The sequence below is a fragment of the Panthera pardus genome, unplaced genomic scaffold (genome assembly GCF_024362965.1).
Source record: "Panthera pardus isolate Hobbes unplaced genomic scaffold, ASM2436296v1 HiC_scaffold_12, whole genome shotgun sequence".
Lineage (NCBI taxonomy): Eukaryota > Metazoa > Chordata > Mammalia > Carnivora > Felidae > Panthera > Panthera pardus.
Genome location: NW_026526677.1, coordinates 5,449,012 through 5,469,060, shown reverse-complemented (window position 1 = coordinate 5,469,060; position 20,049 = coordinate 5,449,012). Strand labels below are relative to the sequence as shown.

Sequence of the window (20,049 nt, the reverse complement as noted above, 5' to 3'; positions counted from 1 at the left end):
AGAGAGACAGCATGTGCACAAGCAGGGGAGAGGTGGAGGGGGGCGGCACAGAGGATCCGAAAGCAGGCTCCACGCTGACAACCGAAAGCCGAGAGCCTGATGCGGGGCTCCACCTCGAGAACTGCGAGATCATAACCTGAGCCCAAGTCGGACACGCAACCGACTGAGCCCCCCGGGCGCCCCTCAGAAATGGATTCTTAAACCAGGATCGGGAATCACCCGTCAGCACTAGTTGGGCAACGTGCTTGATAGACTTCTGCCGTTCCCTAAAGGAAAGTGATCTTACAAGAACCCACTTTTTTTTTGCCCAGTGCAACTTCTTTGCCCTTGCTCCCCTCTGCCTATAAGTCTTCCACTCTGCACAGCCTCTCAGAGCTCCTTTCTATCTGCTAGATGGGATGTTGCCAATTTATGCATCGTTGGATAAAGCCAATAGAATATTTCAAATTTACTCGGTTGAGTTTCAGTTTTTAACTCTTGTTAACTGCCAAGGCTCGTGCTCCTTGGTGACATCCGTGCCCCACCCCTGCACCCACCAGTGGGATCACAGTGGAGCTCGGGCTACCCGCGCAGCAAGAGAACGGACTTCTCGAGAAGTTCTTGAGGTGTTCTTCTGTGGGTGCTTGGGTGAGTGCACCCGGGCGTCATGTTGTTTGCCTTGGGGAGACTGGGTGTGACCGCTGGCGTCCAGCAGACTTGGGCGAAGCGGATCCTATACATCCCCCCGCTTCCCGTGCTCAGATCCACTGGGAACCCCACAGCTTGGGCACCCCCTTCCCTCTTGGCCTCTTGCAGGGCAGAGGGTACCCCAGGAAACCGGGACTGCCCCGCTCCTGGGGTCATCTTACTGATTGGTGCCTACTCTGGCAGGGGCCAGGAGAGGTGAGGCAGGAACCCCACAGATGTATGGGGACCCCTGCCTAACAGGGGCTTCTGAGACAGTCTGCCCTAGGCCAGAGTGCTCTGGCTGAGACACATTGCTGTGGGCCGGATGCGCTAGGGAGCCCAGGACTCTATCCAAGGGCAGGACTCCAGACTGTGTGCCCCGACTGCTCTCCTGGCCACCCCACCCCCAAAGGCCAAGGGCAGCCCGGCCACCGGTCTCTGCCCTCTCCGGCTTCTCCCTCTCCCTCGGCGCCTCCCTCCCCCTTTCTTCCATCCCTCCTTCATTCCCGGACTTTCTCTCCCTCTGTCCCTCTCTCGGGCTCTCTCTGCCCCTGTCCCGGTTGTGCCTTCTCTTCCCCACAGCCTCGTGTCTGTGACCCTCTCTTCTGACCATCCCGTCCGTTGGCACCTGGCCGGCTGTTCCACTTTGTCCGTCTCTCCCCGGCTCCACCCTGGAGCCCAGGTCTCGGGCTGGGTCGCGGGCGGCGAGGCGGTGGGGGGTGGGGTGCTGGCTGGGGCCCCGCGCCGCCCCCGCCCCGCACTGGGCACTCCCTCCCCTCCGGGGGACTGCTATATAAAGCGGCGCCACCCGCTCCCGCCGTGCTGCCACCGCCGCCGCGCTGCCCGCCAGCCCCGCCGCCGCCGCCCTCCAGGTACCCCGGCTCCTGCCCGCGCCCCGGGGAGAGTCAGGGAGCCCTCCAGGTACCCCGGCTCCTGCCCGCGCCCCGGGGAGAGCCAGGGAGCGGGGGCTGCGGGGGCGGGGGCAGGGGCCTCGGGGACCCAGCGCGCCGCCCGCTGGAAGGGCCCAGCGCCGCCTGGCTCAGCCCGCGATGTGTGAGCTCAGGGGTGCGGGATCCGAGGGGTCCCGGAGGCCGAAATCTCACCGCCTCCTTGGGGTGGAGGTGGGGCAGGCTTGGACACCTGTTGTCAGGGACGGGGTGAGGGGGAGGCACCGTGGCGGCCACCTCTCTTCCCGCGTCTTAGGGGTTGGGCAGTGGGGTACAGACCCCGCTGCCCTGACTCCCGCCTTGGTCTCTCTCCCCTTGTCTCTGCCATTAGCCTGCCAGCCACCCCACCTGTAAGATGGTGAGTATCCTCCGGTCGTTCCCCCCAAAGGCCCAAGCCCCCGGCCAGAGGGAGGGCTCAGAGGGCAGAGTTTGGCATCCAACAGCCTAACCCTGGGGGCACCCCCGTGCAGACGACACCGACCTGCGACCAGCTGCACACACCCCCTGCTGCCTCCCAGCTCTGTGTGCCAGGCGCTCCCCCATCAGCCCTGGGGATGGGCACCGTTGGTCCCCTTTGGCACGCACCCATTCATCCTGCAACATTTATTGCGCACGTACGTCTGTGCACACCATTCTGGGGGTGGGGATGTATCAGTGAACACACAGTCTGGGCTCTCAGGGAGCACACCTTCCAAGAGAAGGCACGAGGCTCCGAATGTGGCACTGGTTAGCTCTGATTCAAGCCCAGGTCTCGGGCCCAGACCTGCCCTCCGGGGCCACAGCACGCGGTCTCCCCACGACTGTAGTCCAAGCCTCACTGGCATCCTGGGGTGGGACAGGGCAGATGCCAGGCCCCCACAGAGCCCAAAGGAACCTCACAAGGTAGCCCAGCCTGTCCCCCGGAGGACAGGCCCACCTGTGTCCCCCACTGTGTTCACACTGAGCCTCTGAGCAGCCTCCTGTGGGAGTCAGCCAGACTCAGAGAGGGGCAGGGGTGTAAAATTTCACCCAAAGAAAGCATTTCCATGACTCAGAACATCTGTAAAAAGGGCACCGGCTTTTTCCCCTGCCAATGCCTAGCACAGGGTTGGGCACACAGTAGGTCCTCAAGACCTACTTTGATGGCAGTGGACCAGATCCATCTACGTATTTAGGCCTCAGCAGAACTCTGTGATGGCAGGTTACGGACAAGCAGAGAGAAATGAGCAGCTCAAGAGTGATCGCTCGGCTCGTTTGTTCATTTCTTCTTCAGTCAACATTCGTTGAGAAGCTATGGCGTGCCAGACACTGTTTTATGCACCAGGACTGCCTTGATGAACAAACAGACCAAAACCTCTGGTCCTGTGAACCAAGCTAGGGCAGACCTTGGCGTGGGATGGAGGGCAGTGGTCCAGCCAGCAGCACGTTGCTTTCTACCCACCCCTCCTCCCCGGGGCACTGCACCTACGGTTTACAAAGCACTCCCACCTGCCTGCTCCTGGGGACAGGCCTTCATCCCCTAATCCGACTCCATCCTCTCCTGGTTCTTAGGACAGTGTCTGCCCCAAACATCACCCACGGTCAGGAGCGTGGCGGGCTTGTACCCTTGGGTGACTTAATGTGTCCGTTGCCCACTCTGCCCAAGACCCACCACTTCTGCCCCTCTCAGCTCTCTCTGGATCCACTGGGTCCCGCGTGGGACTGCCCGCTGGCCTCCAAGGACCTGGAGGAAGAGGAGGGCCCATGGGGAGGAGGCGCTGGCCTGCCACCCCCAGGCTGCTTCTCTGGCTCCTGGCGCCATGACGTGGGCCTGGACTGCAAGGGCTCCCTCGAGGGAGCGGAGGCCCGGGCGTGGACCGTCTACCACTATAGCCTCCTCCAGAGCTGTCTGCAGCAAGCTGGCCTGCCGGAGACCCAGGACCGCAGCCAGGTGCCCCGCACAGGTATCCGAGGGCTCCGTGGAGGGGTGTATCCCTGGGAGGGGGAGGGAGGCACCCTCAGCCCGGCCTGCTTCCCATCCCTGTCAAGGTCAGCCCCTTCCCCCAGGCTCTGTCTGGATCTGAAGCCAGGGAAGCAAGGCCAGTAAACTTTGGGCAGGCAAGTATTGTTTCAAAGGGCATCTGGCACCAGTAAAGCAGAGATCCAGACTTCCCTCGTATCCCAGAAGACCCAGCCATGGGATTTGTAATCCATGTTCTGTGGAGCGAAACCTTCTATAGAAGTGCCTTGGGAGCTGCTAACAGTTGGGACTCAAGACTCCTCCCCTGCTTTATCTGTTTTATATACTAGATGGCCACAAAGGTTTTGTGTGGACAGAGGGGTTCACAGGCAGAAGACATGAAAATCACAGACTGGGCTCTCCTGGGGATCACACACTGGGAAACTGAGACATAGGGACTCCTCCCCACACTGCATGGGGGCCCTGGGTCACAGAGAAAGTCAGTGTCAGAGCTCAGGCTAGAACCCAGGTCTCCGGTCACCCAGCCTCCAGTATCTTCCAGGCCAGCTGCAGAGAGAAGGGAGCCACCCTCATGGGGTGGGATGGGCAGGCAGTGCCCCTTCTCTCTCCAGTCTCTTCTCTGTCCTCTCTACTCTTCTCATCCCACTCTGGGAAGGACCTGGGGGCCTAAGAAGAGGGCAGGGCTATGGAACAGGGAAGGGTAGGCAGAAAGATATCGGGGGGAGCCCCTGTTGAGCTTGGCCACATTCTTTCCCCTCCCGAGGCTGCCCTGGTGCGGAGGTGACCTTATGCATTCTGGGATCCCCCAGCACCTTTCTGTCCGTGCTGCTGGAAGGAGGGGTCCAGAGCCCGGGTGAGTGTGTGCCCAAGTTCCCCCACCCCCTCCTGCAGAAAGGGCAGCCCTGCCCTGGCCCGGCCACATCCCAAAATACCCACTGACCCTGGCAACTGCCTGCATTCCACTGGGCCAGCTGCCATGCTCTGAGTGGGGGTGGGTTCTGGGAGCAGCTGCCCCCTACTACCCGGGGTCCCCGGGCTGGAGGTGGAGGGCTTGGGGGCATTAAGCCTTCCCTGGCCAGCAGCCGTCCTCTTTCTGCCCACAGGAAACATGCTCCTTTGCCTGTCCCCTGCTTGGCTGATGAAGGTGCCGGCACCTGGGCAGCCGGGCGAGTCGGCCCTGCTGGTCTCCAAGGCCGTGAGCTTCTACCCGGGGGGCTTGACATTCCTGGATGACTTTGTCCCCCCACGCCGAGCCACCTACTTCCTGGCGGGCCTGGGGCTGGGACCTGGCCGGGGTCGAGAGGCGGCTGAACTTGCCCGTGACCTGACCTGCCCCACAGGAGCCTCAGCTGAGCTGGCCCGGCTGCTGGAGGACAGGCTGCTGACCAGGAGATTGCTGGCTCAGCAGGGTGGCGTGGCTGTGCCAGCTACCCTGGCTTTCACCTACAAGCCACCAGCACTGCTGCGGGTAGGGGATGCCAGCCCAGGACTCCGGCTGGTGGAGCTGAGTGGCAAAGAGGGCCAGGAGACACTGGTGAAGGAGGAAGTAGAGGCCTTTCTGCGCTCCGAGGCCTTGGGTGATGCCCTGCAGGTAACAGGTTCCTGCCTCCGAGGTCTGTGCAGATGCCAGCAGGATGGGACCCACGGATGGTTACCAAGTCCTGCTGGGAAGTTGTCCCCAGCTTGGGGTCCTGCTGTTGGCCTATCTCTGTGGCGACCCCTTGCCTTCTTACTTCAGTTTACACGTTGGATCCTACGTGTGAGCACCCCACCCCATACGTACGTGGGGTGGTAAGGAGGCCCCCCTCCCCTCCCTGTTGCAGGTGGCCGTGAAGCTCAGTGGCTGGCGCTGGCGGGGGCGGCAGGCACTGCGTCTGTACTCGCGAAAGGAGCTGGGCACAGTGGTCGACATGGTGCTGGCATTGCTGGAGAAACTGGAGGAGGAGGAGAGTGTCCTGGTGGAGGCTGTGTGCCCACCTGCCCGGCTGCCCTTCCCAGGTGAGAGCCACCTGGGCCAGCCAGGAGTGGGTGCCGGCTCAGCCTCCTGGCTGCTCTGTGCTGGGCTCAGGCTTCATGTCTTTCCCCAGGCAGTCCCCCACCTGGCCCTGAGCTGGCTGTGCGGATCTGTGCTGTGGTCTGTCGGACACAGGGTGACAGGCCCTTGCTGAGCAAGGTGAGTGTGGCCCAGGTTCAGGTCCTGACCCTGCTGCCACAGCCCAGGCCAGCCCAACCCAGCCCAGCTCCAACGAGCTACTGAGGGCCCCTGGGTAGAGAGAGGACAAAATCTTTGGGGGGAATCTTGGTGGTGTCCCGGAGGACTCCTGGGTCTGAAGCTTTTTCCCTCCCTTTCCTGCACCCTTCCTCCATCAGGAGCTCTGATACTCCATACTAGGCACCAGGGCCCAGGGCTGAATCCTATTCCCAAGGAGCTCTTGCCCACAGAAGGGGCTGACGGAGGGTCCCTGAACCTCCAGTGTCCAGGGCCCTTTAGGAGGGGGCCTCCAAGCTGGGGAACTTAGGGCAGCTTGAGGACCCTCTGGGGAGCATAGCTCTGAGCCAAGCGGGGTGGCACGGGCCCCCGGGGCTCGCAGCAGCAAGTAGGCTTGGAGCCTTCAGGGAACAGAGACCCTAGCTGGGCCCGGAAGCCTGGGTAGACGCCCCTCAGGGTGTAAAGGACCAGATGGGCAGTGGCAGGGGAAAGTGGCTTGTGCAGCGTAAGTCACAAAGGAGGACTGGGCTACTCGAATGCGCAGTGAGAGGTCTGGCCTGGATCTCCCGGCACCGGGGTAGGAGTGCAGGGGCGGGGGTGGGGGGGCAGTGTCAGTCCTTGGAGGGCTGCTCTCGGACCGACACCCTCAGCCACACCCTGCCCAGGTGGTGTGCAGTGTGGGCCGTGAGGACCGGCCTCTGCGGCACCAGAGCTCCTTGCCACAGACGCTGGAGGTGGCACTGGCCCGGTGCGGCCTGGTTGAGGCGACGCAGGTGGCGGTCGTGCGGCGGCGCGTCAAGGCAGCGGCCGAGGCCGCGCTGGCCGCCGTGCTGGCCCTGGAGGCCGGCCTGAGCGCTGAGCAGCGCGGCGGGCGCCGGGCCCGCACTGACTTCCTCGGTGAGCGCGGGCGGCCCGGGCCGGGGCCGGGGGCGGGGGCCGAGGCCGGAGGGCAGGCGGCGCTGAGCCCGCGCCCTCCCGCCCCGGCCCAGGCGTAGACTTCGCGCTGACTGTGGCAGACCGCGCGCTGACCCCCGTAGCCCTGGAGCTGAACGGCGGCCTGTGTCTGGAGGCGTGCGGTGCGCTCGAGGGGCTGTGGGCCGCGCAGCGCCCGCAGCCGGCGGCCCGGGAGGCCGCGGCCAGGCCGCTCGTGGAGACCATGCTGCGACGCTCGGCGCACTGCCTCATGGAGGGCAAGCAGCTGCTGCTGATCGGCGCGGGCGGCGTCAGCAAGAAGTTCGTGTGGGAGGCGGCGCGCGACTACGGGCTCAAGGTGGGCGGGGCCGGGCCTGACCCCCGGGCCTCAGTGGAGGTGGAGGCGGTGCCCTGGGCGCGGGGGCGGTGTGAGCTCTGGGGGCGGGGCCAGCACCGCTAGGGGCGGGGCCTGAGCTGGGCGTGTCCGCTGGGGGCTTTAGAGCCCAGGAGTAGGGGTGGGGCCCGCCGCCCCGCCCAAGGTCAGAAGTCTAAACTTTTTGGCCTCTGGCCACGTTCTGCTCCAGCCGGGTGTAAGAGGTCCCCCGGGAGGGCATAGAGCCCTTCGGGGCAAAAAGAAACCAGCGTTGAAGGGCCGGAGGGGTGGGGGGAGGGGGTCATTCAGTGTTAGTATCAGAACCGGGACCCCGAATGCCAGCCTGAGGAGCCCGGCCCTATGCTGCAGGAAGGGCAGACCCTTCGAGGTTGAATTCCTGAGGGCGTGAGGAGAGTGCTGGGGAGCAGCTTACACATCCCGAACCAGATTCAGAGCAGCGGCCTCACATCACAGAATCCGGGGCCATGCAGGCGGCGCAGACATTCTTATCTGCACTGAACAGATAAAACAGAGGCCAAATGTCTAGGTTCTTTGTGGCCCTAATCTACCACAGTGGCCTCCTCTTCCCTCTTCCGCAGTACAACGCCCCCTAGGAAATTCTCCCCCCAGCCACTCCCACGTCTTTTCACTCCCTGCCTTGCACACGGTGGTCTCCACTTGGAATGTCCACTCCTCCCGCCGCCTAGTGTTACTGTGCAGACAGCCACCCTCCCCTCTCTTCAGGAGCCGTCTCTGCCCTGGTTACCCGCTGCTTTGTGTCTGTGTTCCCCCAGCGGGCAGTGAGATTTGGGGCACAGGGCCCCACTGGATTCCTTTGTGGGCACCCCCTGAGGGTCAGAACTCTTTGGGTGAATGATGGCCAAGAACATGATGCCCAAAGCCACCAGACCGCCTGTCCCAAACCCTAACCCTGGTGGTTCCCCTACAAGCTTTGGTCAGAGTGAGAATGAGCCCAGCAGCCCTCTCTCTCTCTCTCTCTCTCTGCTCCAGCCCCTGCCCACTCAGATCACACCCTTTCCCTCTGGCTGATTCTTACTCAGCTCCCGACCGAAGTACTGCCTCCTTTGAGATGCCTTCCTTCCCCTTCAGGCTGGGTTAAGTGTGTTATCTCTGCCCCTTCCGTTTAGTCAGTCATCAACAGATGTTTTTTTGAGCACTTAGAACCGGTGATTCCGTCGCCTCTGAGGGCCAGAACCTCGTTCGTGGCCCCATCCTATCTCCCCAGCGTCCAGCGGAGGCTGACCTGGGTGTGTTGCCCTCTGGTGGTTTCTGCAGCTGCACCTAGTGGAGTCGGATCCCAACCACTTTGCATCCCAACTGGTGCAGACTTTCATCCACTTTGATGTGACAGAGCACCGGAGGGACGAAGAGAATGCGCGGCTGCTGGCGGAACTGGTGCGGGCACGTGGCCTGCAGCTCGATGGCTGCTTCTCCTACTGGGACGACTGCCTAGTACTCACGGCCTTGCTCTGCCAGGAGCTGGGTCTGCCCTGCAGCCCCCCGGCTGCCATGCGCCTGGCCAAGCAGAAGAGCTGCACCCAGCTGCACCTGTTGCGCTGCCATGGCCCACCCTGGCCCGCGCCCTCCCTCCATGCCGTGCCCTGCTGCCCGCTGGAGAGTGAGGCCGATGTGGAGAGGGCCGTCCACCAGGTGCCCCTGCCGGGTGTCATGAAGCTGGAGTTTGGGGCAGGCGCAGTGGGTGTGCGGCTGGTGGAGGACGCACCGCAGTGCCACGAACACTTTTCCCGGATCACCCGCGACCTGCAGGGTGAGGCCGACCACCCCGGCATCGGGCTGGGCTGGGGGAATGCCATGCTGCTGATGGAGTTCATTGAGGGCACCGAGCACGATGTGGACCTGGTGGTCTATGGTGGGCGACTGTTGGCCGCCTTCGTCTCCGACAATGGCCCCACGAGGCTGCCTGGCTTCACTGAGACGGCGGCCTGCATGCCCACTGGGCTGGCACCGGAGCAGGAGGCACAGCTGGTGCAGGCAGCCTTCCGCTGTTGCCTGGGCTGCGGGCTGCTGGATGGGGTCTTCAACGTGGAGCTCAAACTCACCAGGGCCGGGCCGAAACTCATCGAGATCAACCCTCGGATGGGTGGCTTCTACCTGAGAGACTGGATCCTGGAGCTCTATGGTGTGGACCTGCTGCTGGCTGCAGCTATGGTGGCCTGCGGCCTGCGGCCTGCCTTGCCCACCCACCCACGCGCCCGTGGCCACCTGGTGGGCGTCATGTGCCTGGCTTCCCAGCACCTTCAGGCTCTGAGTTCCACCGCCAGCCGTGAGACCCTGCAGGCTCTTCATGACCAAGGCCTGCTGCGCTTCAATTTGCTGGAGGAGGTCCTGGTGCCTGGTGAATACGAGGAGCCCTACTGCAGTGTGGCTTGTGCTGGGCCCAGCCTGGCTGAGGCTCGTCTCCGCCTGCTGGGCCTCTGCCAGGGTCTGGGCATCGATGGGCCCCACTACCCTGTTGCCCACTTCCTGTCCCACTTCAAATAGTGCCTCTCTCCTTATAGCCCTGCCCCAATTCTGGCCTGGCTCACTCGGAGGCCTCAGGTCCGTTCCAGAGTGGCAGGGCCGTTTGACATTAAGAAATCCTGGCTTGAGGGCCACAAAAGAAAGTATCTTGCGGGGGCCGCTGGCCCCTTTTGCTGTTAGTCCATCCCAAAGGCCCCAATCCTGTCCCAAGACTCTAGCCGTGGAGAAGCAACAGCAGCTGCACATACACACACGCGCACACCTGCCCCAGGGAGGTGAGAGCGGCCCAAACTTAGCCCATCCTTGTCATCCCTCCAGGTCTGCCTCTCTTCCTGCAGCCTACAGGAAGACAGACGCTGGCTGGCCTCTGGCCTTGGACAAATCCTATGAAAACCTGAGACTAAACCCTGTCCTCTTCCTCTCACGCCTCATTTAGCCAATTCCAGGATCTCTCTAGAGCCTGCTGACAACTTTCGGCAGTGCCCGGCCTGCCTCATTTGGCCTGAGCGGTAGAAGCAGGTGGCCTGGGGTCAGCAGTAACCATCTCCTCTCCAGGCAGACACTATTGCCCCATTCTACAGATGAGGAAACAGGCCCAGGGAGGAACAACCATTGCCACAAGGTCATACCACCGTAGACAGAGGATCAAGGGACGAGATACAGATTCAGGTTTCCACTTCTACTAAGCCTCATGTGCCCACTCGGCTTCTAAACCCCACCCACCTCCCCGCCCTCACTCGTACGTGGCCTTCAGACGAGTGAACGCCTTCTCCCATGCAGCATGCACCTTCTCCACCAAGCTCTGGTGCTTTGGCCTCTGGCATAACTAACAGTGGCAGAGGAGAGTCTACACTCCCTTCCTAATTCAGGGGAGGCTGTTCTAATAACTCTGCCTCTGTGCAGCACAGGAGCTGTGGCCAGCTCCACAAGCATCCCTCTCCAAATAAAGGCTTCTAGACGAATGAAATATCCGGTATCTGGTTCTTGTTACTTGGACAACACCTCTCAGGTTCAGCTGGATGGGAGGTGGGGAGGGGAGGAGGGAGAGGTGGCTACGGGATACCTGTAGCACCTGGAGCTAAGGATAAAACACCACACCGGCCGGGCCTCTGGGTTGACCGTGAGCAGGGGCCTGCCATGGTCACCCACAACGGGACCCAAACCTGAGAGTCTGTGGAGGGTGGGATTTCAACAGAGGGTCACATCCAACCAGGTAAAACCTCCTCCAGCCTGGAGACTCCTGAGTTCTGTCCATCTGAGTTCATTTCTCACCTCCCCATCCCCCTGGAATGCACATCCGGACAGCCTCCAGCAATCAGACCTCCAGCAATCCGGGACCCGGTGTGGCCCAAATTCACGTCCCACCCCTCCATCCCCCAGCCCAGAATCTCAACAAGAATCCATGCCCAAATCTAAAGTCACAGACCCGGTTTGGTGTATTCATTCATTCATTCATTCATTCATTCTTTTAACCAAGTTTTATTAAGCACCTATTCTGTACCAGTAGCGAAATTAAGAAATGTACTTAAATTGGCATGGGAGCACACTTCAACACAAGCCCGTATTTACGGGTGGATCAATGAGACCCAAATCCTTTCTGGCAAGAAGCTGGCAAAAAAGCCCAGCCTGACCTGGGCGTGGAGCCGTCGTCACCCAGTATATGCTTTGACTTGCAGGCTCCTCGAGTCAGGTGGCACGTTAAGGAGACTGAGACGCAGCTACCTCTCTTTCAGGACCGAACAGAGAGACGCGACCTGCCTTTCGCCACCCGGCCAGCGCCCAGCCACCCAGCCACGCAGCCAGCGCACGGCTTGAACGGGGCTGGGAGTTAAGTTTACAGCCATACCTGCCTGTGCCCCTGTCCCAGGCACACTCAAACTCTCCCCAGAACCAAGATGAGCGCCTTCCAGGTAGCCCTTGTCCGGTGCCGCCCCGGGGGAACAGTGCTGGCAAGACTGAGAAGGTCCCGCCCAAGAGGGTTAAGCCGCTTCCCGAGAGGCCTTGCGCTGGGCGCCATCTTTTCTCCCCTCCTTGACGAAGCGGGCCTGGGGGTGGGCCCTACGTCATCGGCGCGCGCCGCCGCGGCCTCGGTCGCGGAGTGATGACGTACAGACTACCCTCCGCCCCCCGGACTGTCAGTCCGAGCGCGGCCGAGCAAGGGCCGAGGGGCCCGCCGGGCCGGCGCCGCTATGGCGGCCGTGTTTGACCTGGACCTGGAGACGGAGGAAGGCAGCGAGGGCGAGCCAGAGTTCAGCCCCTCGGTGAGTGGTCCTCCTGGGCGCGGCTCGATCCCGGAGCCGATCCCACCCCCTAGGCGGTGGAATGGCGCTGGCTTCCCCCCAGCCGGTGTCTCAGATCCCGGCCCCCATTAAGTTCTGACCCATCCTCACCCACCCCGACCTGTCTTCCAGGTCCCCAGCCCTTCCCCTGGTTCTCCCTTTTCTGCCCTCGGCCTCTCCTCCCCAGTGCTGGCCCATCGCCCCCTAGCTCCCATTCCTGACCCCCTCCTCTCCCGGGCCAAGTAGTCCAGCTTGAGGGGGAGGGCTCCTGGTACCTTCCTTGGCTCTTACCCCTCGGTTTCTCACAGGACGTGTGGCCCCACGGAGAGTTGAGGGCGGCTGGCCTGGAGTGAGTGCGGGTTGTGTTGGGGGGGGGGGGAGGGCGGTGTGCAGGGAGGGAATGGGCTGGGGCGAACTGGAGCCTTGCCCCCATTAACCTCTTGCGTCAATAGGCCTGTGGGACACTGCGAGGAGGTGGAGTTAACGGAGACCAGTGTGAACCTGGGCCCCGAGCGCATCGGGCCCCACTGCTTTGAGCTGCTGCGTGTGCTGGGCAAGGGGGGCTATGGCAAGGTACTGGCCCTTCTCCCCTGCTGGTCTCCCTGCCTCAGTCTTGCAGCAGCAGAGGGTCTCAAAACAAATTAGACTTGTAGATCACTAGAGCCTCTGTAGATCTCTGGGGTAAAAACATAAAGGAGGGAAAGGCAAATCCTCTCAGAGTCCGCCCCCGACATCTTTCCTGCCCCACCCTTGGGTGGACCTAGGCCTCTCGGTCTCAAGGCCGGAGCTTTAGGGTGGAGCTTTGTGAAGGTAGGCTATGGAGAGGGAGGTTAATCCTGTCTCCCCTGCCCTACAGGTGTTCCAAGTGCGAAAGGTGCAGGGCACCAATTTGGGAAAAATATATGCCATGAAAGTCCTGAGGAAGGTGAGTCACTTGTTCAGCCAGCAAATCCTTACTCGGTGGCTGCCATTCCCCAAGCACTCTTCCAGGCTTTGGGAAGACACTAGTGAACGTGATGGTGGAAACGGTGCCAGTCTTGGGCATTTGCTGGTTTATTGTCCATTGCGGTTATATTATTGTATGGTAGTTCTCGCCTATGGGCTGTTTTGCCTCCCAGGGGACATGTGGCAATTTCCACATTTTTGAGTCACAGCTGGAGAGGGTGCTCCTGGCATCCAGTAGGTAGAGGCCCGGGACGCTGTTAAACATCCTCCGATGTACAAGACGGCGCCCACGGCAAAGAATTACCTGCCCCAAATGCCATCCGTGCCAAAGTGGAGATATACCTCTAGAGGATAAATCAGTCCTTGAGAAGGATGACCGTCGTTAGCGGGATTGTGAAAAAATACAATGGAGTGAGACAGGGTGGCGGAAGGGTAATGGCTGGAGGGACTAAAGGAGCCCGAGGCACCTACCTTCTGACTGTGATCCCCGCCTCTTCAGGCCAAAATTGTGCGCAACGCCAAGGACACAGCACACACGCGGGCCGAACGGAACATTCTAGAGTCAGTGAAGCACCCCTTCATTGTGGAACTGGCCTATGCCTTCCAGACTGGTGGCAAACTCTACCTCATCCTCGAGTGCCTCAGTGGTATGAGCGCGGGCCCAGCGGGGGAACCAGGGCCAGGGAACCAGCCAGGAAGCACTGGGAACTCTGGGGAAGCCCGGAGAGATGTGGTGTGTAGAATGGCTAGGGGGCCCCCACACTCATCCATCCGTCTGTCCATCCATCCCTTCATCCACCCGTCTGTCCATCCATCCATTCGTTCAGCAAACGTCTGTCCGGCACCTCTTGTGTCCCTCACCTGTATTGGGGGTGGACGGGAACAGTGGGAGTTCGTACAGAAACCCAGGGGCTTGTTTTGTCCACATGCACCACCCCTTCATGTCCTGCTCCTCTCTCCTGGGTGCCCTGTGTCCGATCAGGTCCCAGATCCAGCTGGTTCATTCTTGGCAGTGTCCTCCATCATCTCCACTCTCTTGAGGGGAGGGCACGAGTCACAGTTGTTTCCAAACCGGGCCTGAGGCCTTCAGCTCACCCTCTTCCTAGTGTCTCCTCCACGAACTCCCAGGGTGGTCGTCGTGTGGCGTGGAATTGTCCCCGACACTCACAGTCATGGCTCCTTGTAACTGCTCGGATAAGCCTGGCCTCCTTGGCCTGGTGCCCCCTGCTGGCCACGAAGTGGTGGGGCCTGCCCCCTCCCCCTGTCCCATCTGCACCAGATGGGCCCTGTGAGCTCCAGTATCTGTGTCTGTCTCAGCGCCCCCTTAATTCCCATTGCTACCATGGGCTGTGTCCCCTCACATTGGGAGTAATTTTGCCGCCTCTGTGAGATTTTTTGGGTTAAGCTCTTGGAGCTGTTGCCTCAGTCTGGCATGTTAGAGCACCTGTGTGCATGTCTGTCTCCCCATTAGACTGAGCGTCCTGAGGGCAATGGCTGGGTCTCTTCATCTCTGTGTCCCCAGCTTCACCCAGCACAGGGCCAGACACCGAGTAGGCGTCGGTAGATGTTTGCTGAATTGAATTGAATCCCCACGGCAGCTCTGTGAGGCAGGTAGGGCCGGAATTACGAGTCCCACTCTCCCCAAGAAGAAACCAAGATTCAGAGCGCAAAGGCACTTGCTCCCAGCACACGGCTGCTGACGTGTTTGTGTCGCAGGCGGTGAGCTCTTCACGCATCTGGAGCGAGAGGGCATCTTCCTGGAAGACACGGCCTGGTAGGTATTACTTCTTGCCTCTCCTGAGGGGCTCCAGGGATCCCCTCTCCCCAGAGCAAGCCCCACCCCTACCCTTGCCTTCACCCTGTCCTGTCTCTGCAGTTTCTACCTGGCAGAGATCACGCTGGCCCTGGGCCATCTGCACTCCCAAGGCATCATCTACCGGGACCTCAAACCTGAGAACATCATGCTCAGCAGCCAGGGTGCGCATGCGCGCGTGCACCCTGCCCCCCGCAGCTGCGAGGCGGGTCAGAATCTGCCGGGAGGGCCGAGGAGCACCGTGCAGTGAGCCAGGGCCCTGACCACCCTCTCCAACATCTTCCCCAGGCCACATCAAACTGACAGACTTTGGACTCTGCAAGGAGTCGATCCATGAGGGCGCCGTCACCCACACCTTCTGTGGCACCATTGAGTACATGTAAGTGGTAGCTGGCTGGGACCAGGGGTGGGGAGAACTGCCAGGAAAGCCCTGGCCGGGCTGATGGTTTCACCCGTCCCCTCAGGGCCCCTGAGATTCTGGTGCGCAGTGGCCACAACCGGGCGGTGGACTGGTGGAGCCTGGGGGCCCTGATGTACGACATGCTCACTGGATCGGCAAGTCCAGCCTCCTGGGGAGGAGGGGAGGGGGGAGAGGGGTGGGAGGGGTCCCCATCCCGGCCAGGGGCAGGGCCTGGGGTGAAGCCCGCAAGTCTCCTCTCACCGTCTGCTTTCTCCAGCCACCCTTCACTGCGGAGAACCGGAAGAAAACCATGGACAAGATCATCAAAGGGAAGCTGATACTGCCCCCCTACCTCACCCCGGATGCCCGGGACCTCGTCAAAAAGGTGGGCTCCGGGGGCGCCTGGGGGCGCTCAGTCAGTTAAGCGTCCAGACTCTTGATTTCAGCTCAGGTCATGATCTTACAGTTCATGAGTTCGAGCCCCAGTGCAGAGCCTGCTTGGGATTCTCTTTCTCTCTCTCAGAATAAATGAATAAACTTAAAACAAAAAAAGGGGGGGAGGGCGGTTGGGCTCCCTCCTGCCCCTGGTCCAGCCCCCATGTCTTCTAGGCCCCGGGCGTACGGGGTCCTCTGGGCTGTGCGACATCCCCACTTGTGCAGTATGCCTTTGGGATGAAGCGGCACCTGCTTTGGGTTCCAAGACACCGAGCTTGTGCCTTAGCTCTGCTGTAGACCAGCTGCTGACCCTGTACCCATTTGTAGTCCCAAGTTCTCATCAGCCAAAGAAAACGTTCATGATGAGCTAGCCGCTCTCCCATCACGAAGGCAATCATTAGGGATAAAAGTGGGAAGGGTGGGTTTGGAGACCGGATCCCTGCTGGAGTGCCCTGGAGTGATCCCGGTGACCAGGTGCCTTTACGAAGGCTTCATGGCAGAGGGCCCATTGGACCAAGTTTGGAAGTCCTAGGGTGGCCCGTAGGTGGAGACCCAACTCCAGAGGCCTTCTCCCTCCTCCACCCTTCCCCGCCCCAGCCAGCCCCCAGGAACACAGGGGAACACACAGTCAGTGTCTGTCCCCCAGACCCTCACCCTCTGCCCTCGCCCCGCAGTTTCTGAAGCGGAATCCCAGCCAACGGATGGGTGGCGGCCCAGGAGACGCTGCTGATGTGCAGGTGGGTCTGGGACCATCAGGAGAGGGCGGGGCTGAGCCCCCAAAGGACAGGGGGCAGGCAGGGCCTTAGGGCAGAGGGAGTTACTGAGGGAGCCGAAGAGGGTGAAATGGTGGTGTTTGGGGGCACTCTACCCACAGAGACACCCCTTCTTCCGACACATTAATTGGGATGACCTCCTGGCTCGCCGCGTAGACCCCCCTTTCAGGCCCTGTCTGGTGAGTGGAGGTCCCACCGGACTGGGGGCAGGTGGAGGGCCCATCTTGGACGCCCCCTGACCCCTCCTCCCCATTCGGGTTGCTCACAGCAGTCAGAGGAGGACGTGAGCCAGTTTGACATCCACTTCACACGGCAGACGCCAGTGGACAGTCCAGATGATACGGCCCTCAGTGAGAGCGCCAACCAGGCCTTCCTGGTGAGGTCCTTTGTGGCCCGAGGGTTATGGGGACACGGGAAGGATTGTGGCTAAGGAGTGGGGGATGCTGAGCGTTGCCCAGCCCTGCCTCACCTCCTTCCCAGGGCTTCACGTACGTGGCACCCTCCGTCCTGGACAGCAGCAAGGAGGGCTTCTCCTTCCAGCCCAAGCTACGCTCCCCCAGGCGCCTGAACAGCAGCCCCCGGACCCCGGTCAGGTACCACAGGGCAGAAGGGAGTGTGTAGCTAGAGCAGGAGGCCAGTTCTAGCTTTGGCTCTGCCCCGTCCACCCCAGGGCTGCCTTGGTTGAATCTCAGTGCTAGCCTCTACCGCTAGCCCAGGCCGCACTGCCAGCTAGCCTCTACCGCTGGGGACCCCTTTGTCATCTACCACTGGGGACCCCTCGTGGCACAGGCTGCCTGGCTGGGCACCTGACCTCATAGTCTGTGTGCCCAGGCAGGTGGGGAAGTTGGCCCTCTGACCCCAGTGCCAGTAGGTGCTGACTCAGCCTTGGTTTTCCCTGCAGCCCCCTGAAATTCTCACCCTTTGAGGGATTCCGGCCCAGCCCTGGCCCATTGGAGCCCACGGAGTCCCCTCTACCTCCTCTCCTGCCACCACCACCGCCACCCTCGAGCTCTGCCCCCCTCCCCATCCGACCCCCCTCAGGGACCAAGAAGTCTAAGAGGGGCCGTGGGCGCCCTGGGCGCTAGGAGGACGGATGGCTGTGAGGGCAAGCGGGACCCTGGGCCAGTTCCAGAGGCCTGGAGGTGTGTCCAAGAGTACAGGAGTGAGTGTGTGTGAGGGTGTGTCTCTGTTGGGGGTGGCTGTGCCCCTGGACCATGCCCACAGAGGGCCACAGGCTGTGGCTGTCAGTGGAGTGGCCTTGCCGCCCAGCTGGCCTCCTGCAGTTGAGCTGTGCCCTTAGCGAATTAAAATATTGAATCATGGCACTGACCTGGCTCTTGAACTTGGATTTCTGGGGGCAGGAGTGGGTGGGGTGGCGCTGGGAGGAGCCCCTGCTGAGAGATGGAAAGGGTCGCTACAGGACCACAGAGCCACAGGGCTGGAGGGCTTTTATTTCAGGTGGCTGCCCAGTGCCCATAGGGATGGGTGGCCTTCCCGATGGGGACAGGGATGCACGGCTCTGGGGACCGAATGGGTAAGGGAGTGATAGTCTGAGACTCTCCATCTGGGGATGTGGGCGACAGTGGGTCCAGGGCAGGCTGTGTCCAAGCGGCCGTGGCGGCTTTGGGAAGCAGAGGCACGGTGACGGGGATGTGGCACCACGCGGGCTCCTACAGTGCGGTGACGTGGAGGCCCTGGCCCTCTGGCGCTTCAGCGCTGTCATCCCAGGCCGCACTGCCAGCAAAGGCGTGAAGGTCACTCAGCAGGGCCTCAGCGCTGCCCCCTGAGCCCGCCGGCCCCTGGGAGCTGAGGCCCAGGCCCCCGTCGGCGTTACTGTCACGTGCTTCCTCAGCGGGCTCTGCCGCCTGCCGTGGGCCGGGCGCCTCTCCGCATCGCTGGCCCTCGTCCTGGGACTGTGTCTCCCCCAGGCCTCCAACCAGGTGGTAGTCCTCTTCCTCGTCCTGCTCGTCCTGCTGCTGCTCTGGGTCCTCATCGGGTGACCCCAGCTCAACCCGGGCCCGGAGCCAGCGGCCTGGAGGGCTGGCCCAGAGCAGGCGGCGCGTGCGGCCCCACAGGGCGGCGCCCAGGCGGGCCGGGTGGTAGTAGCCCCCCGAGTCGCGGCTGAGGCGGCGCCAGGCCAGCGCCAGGCCGGTGACCAGCAGGAGCAGCAGCAGGAGCAGCAGCAGCACGACCGTGCCAGAGCTGGGGGCCTCACCATCCGAGGTGCCGCTGCCCGAGCACAGGACCCCCGGCAGGGCCAGCAGTGTCCCAAGCCCTAGGGCACAGGGCAGGTCCTGCGGGGAGACAGGCGGGGGCTCGTCACCGGGGCTGGGTGGGGGAGGAGGGGGTAGTTGGTGCCTGGGTCCTCAATTGCCTCTTGGGCAAAATGGGGACAGTCAAGCAGAAAAACCCAAGTTCTTAGGGCCCCGGTCCTTTGAGATCCGGCCACGGAGCCTCTGGTGCCCTGCCCTCGCCACCCCACCTGCGCTGTATGAGCCTGCGCCTGCCAGGGGACCGTGTGCCGCCTGGTCCCTCCGGCCAGATGCCCCATCCCCGAGAGCCACACGGCTGCCGGCTCGCCTTGGCTCAGACCATCTCCGTGAGGCCCGATCTGACCCGGAGTACTGCCCTGCCGCTTCCCCCCACGCCTGGCCGAGCCTGGCTCTGTTTTCCTCTCCCTTGTGCTCCTCACACAGCCGGCAGGTGCTTGCCGTTTACCCTGTCTCTGCCCCAGCGGCGTAAGCAGCAGGGAGACAGGGATCCTTACGGCTCCAGCACTGAATTCCCAGCACGCATAGCAGGTGCTCAGTTAATACTGGTTGAAAGTGTCCAGACTGCCTGTGGGGTGGGGGTGGGGTGTTGAAGGAGAGAGGTGGCCTGCGAGGCTGGTTGTCGGGGCTGGCTCCTCCTGAGGCCTGGGATGGAGGGACCACCTCCGGGACAACTGTTTACCCTCCACCCGGCCAGGCCTCAGGATGGGGGCCCCTGAAGCCCCTCTTCCCTCCCACACGTGGGACTGCCCCAGCTGCACCGCTTCCGCTCAACTCCCCGTCCCCTGGGGGCCTTAGGTTCGCAGGGCCAGGGGCTGGGAGAGGCTGGTGCTGCTAACAGAGGAAGCCTGCGGTTGGAAAAAGGCAGATGGGGGAGGTGGCAGAGGGGGGAGGGGTGCCGAGGTTTCAAGCAAGCCTCCTCTTCGCGCGCCCCAGGCCCTCTCTCTGCCTGGGCTCCAGGGATGCAGGCAGGCTCTGCCCAGGTCCCAGGTCCCAAGCAGAGCAGGTGAGAGAGAGAGTCTAGCAAAGGTTCTCGAAGGGGGTCTAGGCCCGGAGTGGGGTGCTAGGGGCCCACTCTGAATCCCAGGGAGGCCCAGCTCGGCGGTAAGGGGAGAGGAGGGCCCAGCTTCTGCCCCACGCTCGCCCGGGGTCTCCCGCCTCTGCCCTTGACTGGCTGCTTCTGCCCGTGGGCCCCAGTGGGGCGCGGGGGAGAAATCCTCACTTAGCTCCCAGGGCCCAGACATTCCAGCCCCGACCTGTCGCCCCCACTGCAGGGCCCAGTGGGCTCCTGGGCTCACCATCAGTCCGCCGGCCTCAGTGCTCAGGCGCCCACCGCCAGCTCTGACTGTGCTGAGTGGAAGTGAGCTCTGGCGCGCTCAGCTGCAGCTGGGGGTTACTCGACGCTTCCGCTTCCTGCCCACAATACCCCACCCAACACTCCCTGCCATATCCCCTGGTGGGGGGCCTTGGGCCTCTCGGGACCACCCTGACCCACACCGGAGCCTCATAGGTCTCTCGCCGGGTGACGCTTGGGCTGTGGGGCCTGTGACCAGGCCTCCAAAAGGAGGAATGGCACCGGCTCAAAG

The 20,049-nt window shown here is 62.3% G+C and overlaps 3 protein-coding genes across 6 annotated transcripts; 2 read left to right on the top strand and 1 right to left on the bottom strand.

Moving 5' to 3' along the window:
* The first annotated feature begins 102 nt into the window (after positions 1 to 102).
* CARNS1 (carnosine synthase 1) lies at positions 103 to 10,515 on the top strand. Of its 2 annotated transcripts, XM_053899402.1 has the most exons (11): positions 103 to 627; positions 1,249 to 1,587; positions 1,945 to 1,971; positions 3,262 to 3,535; positions 4,316 to 4,405; positions 4,656 to 5,143; positions 5,376 to 5,550; positions 5,640 to 5,725; positions 6,427 to 6,658; positions 6,751 to 7,031; positions 8,343 to 10,515. In XM_053899402.1, exons 3-11 carry the CDS (start codon positions 1,969 to 1,971, stop codon positions 9,567 to 9,569), a joined length of 2,856 nt encoding a protein of 951 aa, XP_053755377.1. In that variant the 5' UTR covers positions 103 to 627; positions 1,249 to 1,587; positions 1,945 to 1,968; the 3' UTR covers positions 9,570 to 10,515. The 2 variants fall into 2 exon arrangements, with proteins under 2 accessions (XP_053755377.1, XP_053755378.1); XM_053899403.1 differs by lacking the exons at positions 103 to 627; positions 1,249 to 1,587 and having other exon boundaries at positions 1,696 to 1,971.
* A 1,148-nt stretch (positions 10,516 to 11,663) lies between these two features.
* RPS6KB2 (ribosomal protein S6 kinase B2) lies at positions 11,664 to 17,522 on the top strand. Of its 3 annotated transcripts, none has more exons than XM_053899401.1 (15): positions 11,664 to 11,809; positions 12,136 to 12,176; positions 12,280 to 12,400; positions 12,684 to 12,752; positions 13,272 to 13,419; positions 14,489 to 14,546; positions 14,649 to 14,749; positions 14,874 to 14,964; positions 15,050 to 15,140; positions 15,263 to 15,370; positions 16,095 to 16,157; positions 16,295 to 16,372; positions 16,465 to 16,569; positions 16,674 to 16,786; positions 17,095 to 17,522. In XM_053899401.1, the coding sequence occupies exons 1-15, from the start codon at positions 11,738 to 11,740 to the stop codon at positions 17,276 to 17,278; spliced, it is 1,443 nt and encodes a 480-aa protein (XP_053755376.1). In that variant the 5' UTR covers positions 11,664 to 11,737; the 3' UTR covers positions 17,279 to 17,522. The 3 variants fall into 3 exon arrangements, with proteins under 3 accessions (XP_053755376.1, XP_053755375.1, XP_019270712.1); XM_053899400.1 differs by having other exon boundaries at positions 11,665 to 11,809; positions 16,462 to 16,569; XM_019415167.2 differs by lacking the exons at positions 12,136 to 12,176; positions 12,280 to 12,400 and having other exon boundaries at positions 11,665 to 11,809; positions 16,462 to 16,569.
* A 102-nt stretch (positions 17,523 to 17,624) lies between these two features.
* On the bottom strand, positions 17,625 to 19,879 carry PTPRCAP (protein tyrosine phosphatase receptor type C associated protein). The gene is made up of 2 exons (XM_019415168.2): positions 19,762 to 19,879; positions 17,625 to 18,487 (listed from the first exon to the last, which is right to left on the bottom strand). Exons 1-2 carry the CDS (start codon positions 19,762 to 19,764, stop codon positions 17,864 to 17,866), a joined length of 627 nt encoding a protein of 208 aa, XP_019270713.1. The 5' UTR covers positions 19,765 to 19,879; the 3' UTR covers positions 17,625 to 17,863.
* Positions 19,880 to 20,049: the final 170 nt, after the last annotated feature.

Excerpts from the sequence above, each read along its gene's own strand:
- CARNS1 (XM_053899402.1), top strand. Across the intron at positions 5,551-5,639 it reads TGCCCGGCTGCCCTTCCCAG|GCAGTCCCCCACCTGGCCCT; the intron begins GTGAGAGCCACC and ends GTCTTTCCCCAG. Across the intron at positions 7,032-8,342 it reads CGCGCGACTACGGGCTCAAG|CTGCACCTAGTGGAGTCGGA; the intron begins GTGGGCGGGGCC and ends TGGTTTCTGCAG.
- RPS6KB2 (XM_053899400.1), top strand. The coding sequence starts at position 11,738 with ATGGCGGCCGTGTTTGACCTGGACCTGGAGACGGAGGAAGGCAGCGAG. Across the intron at positions 12,177-12,279 it reads TTGAGGGCGGCTGGCCTGGA|GCCTGTGGGACACTGCGAGG; the intron begins GTGAGTGCGGGT and ends TTGCGTCAATAG. Across the intron at positions 12,401-12,683 it reads GCAAGGGGGGCTATGGCAAG|GTGTTCCAAGTGCGAAAGGT; the intron begins GTACTGGCCCTT and ends CCTGCCCTACAG.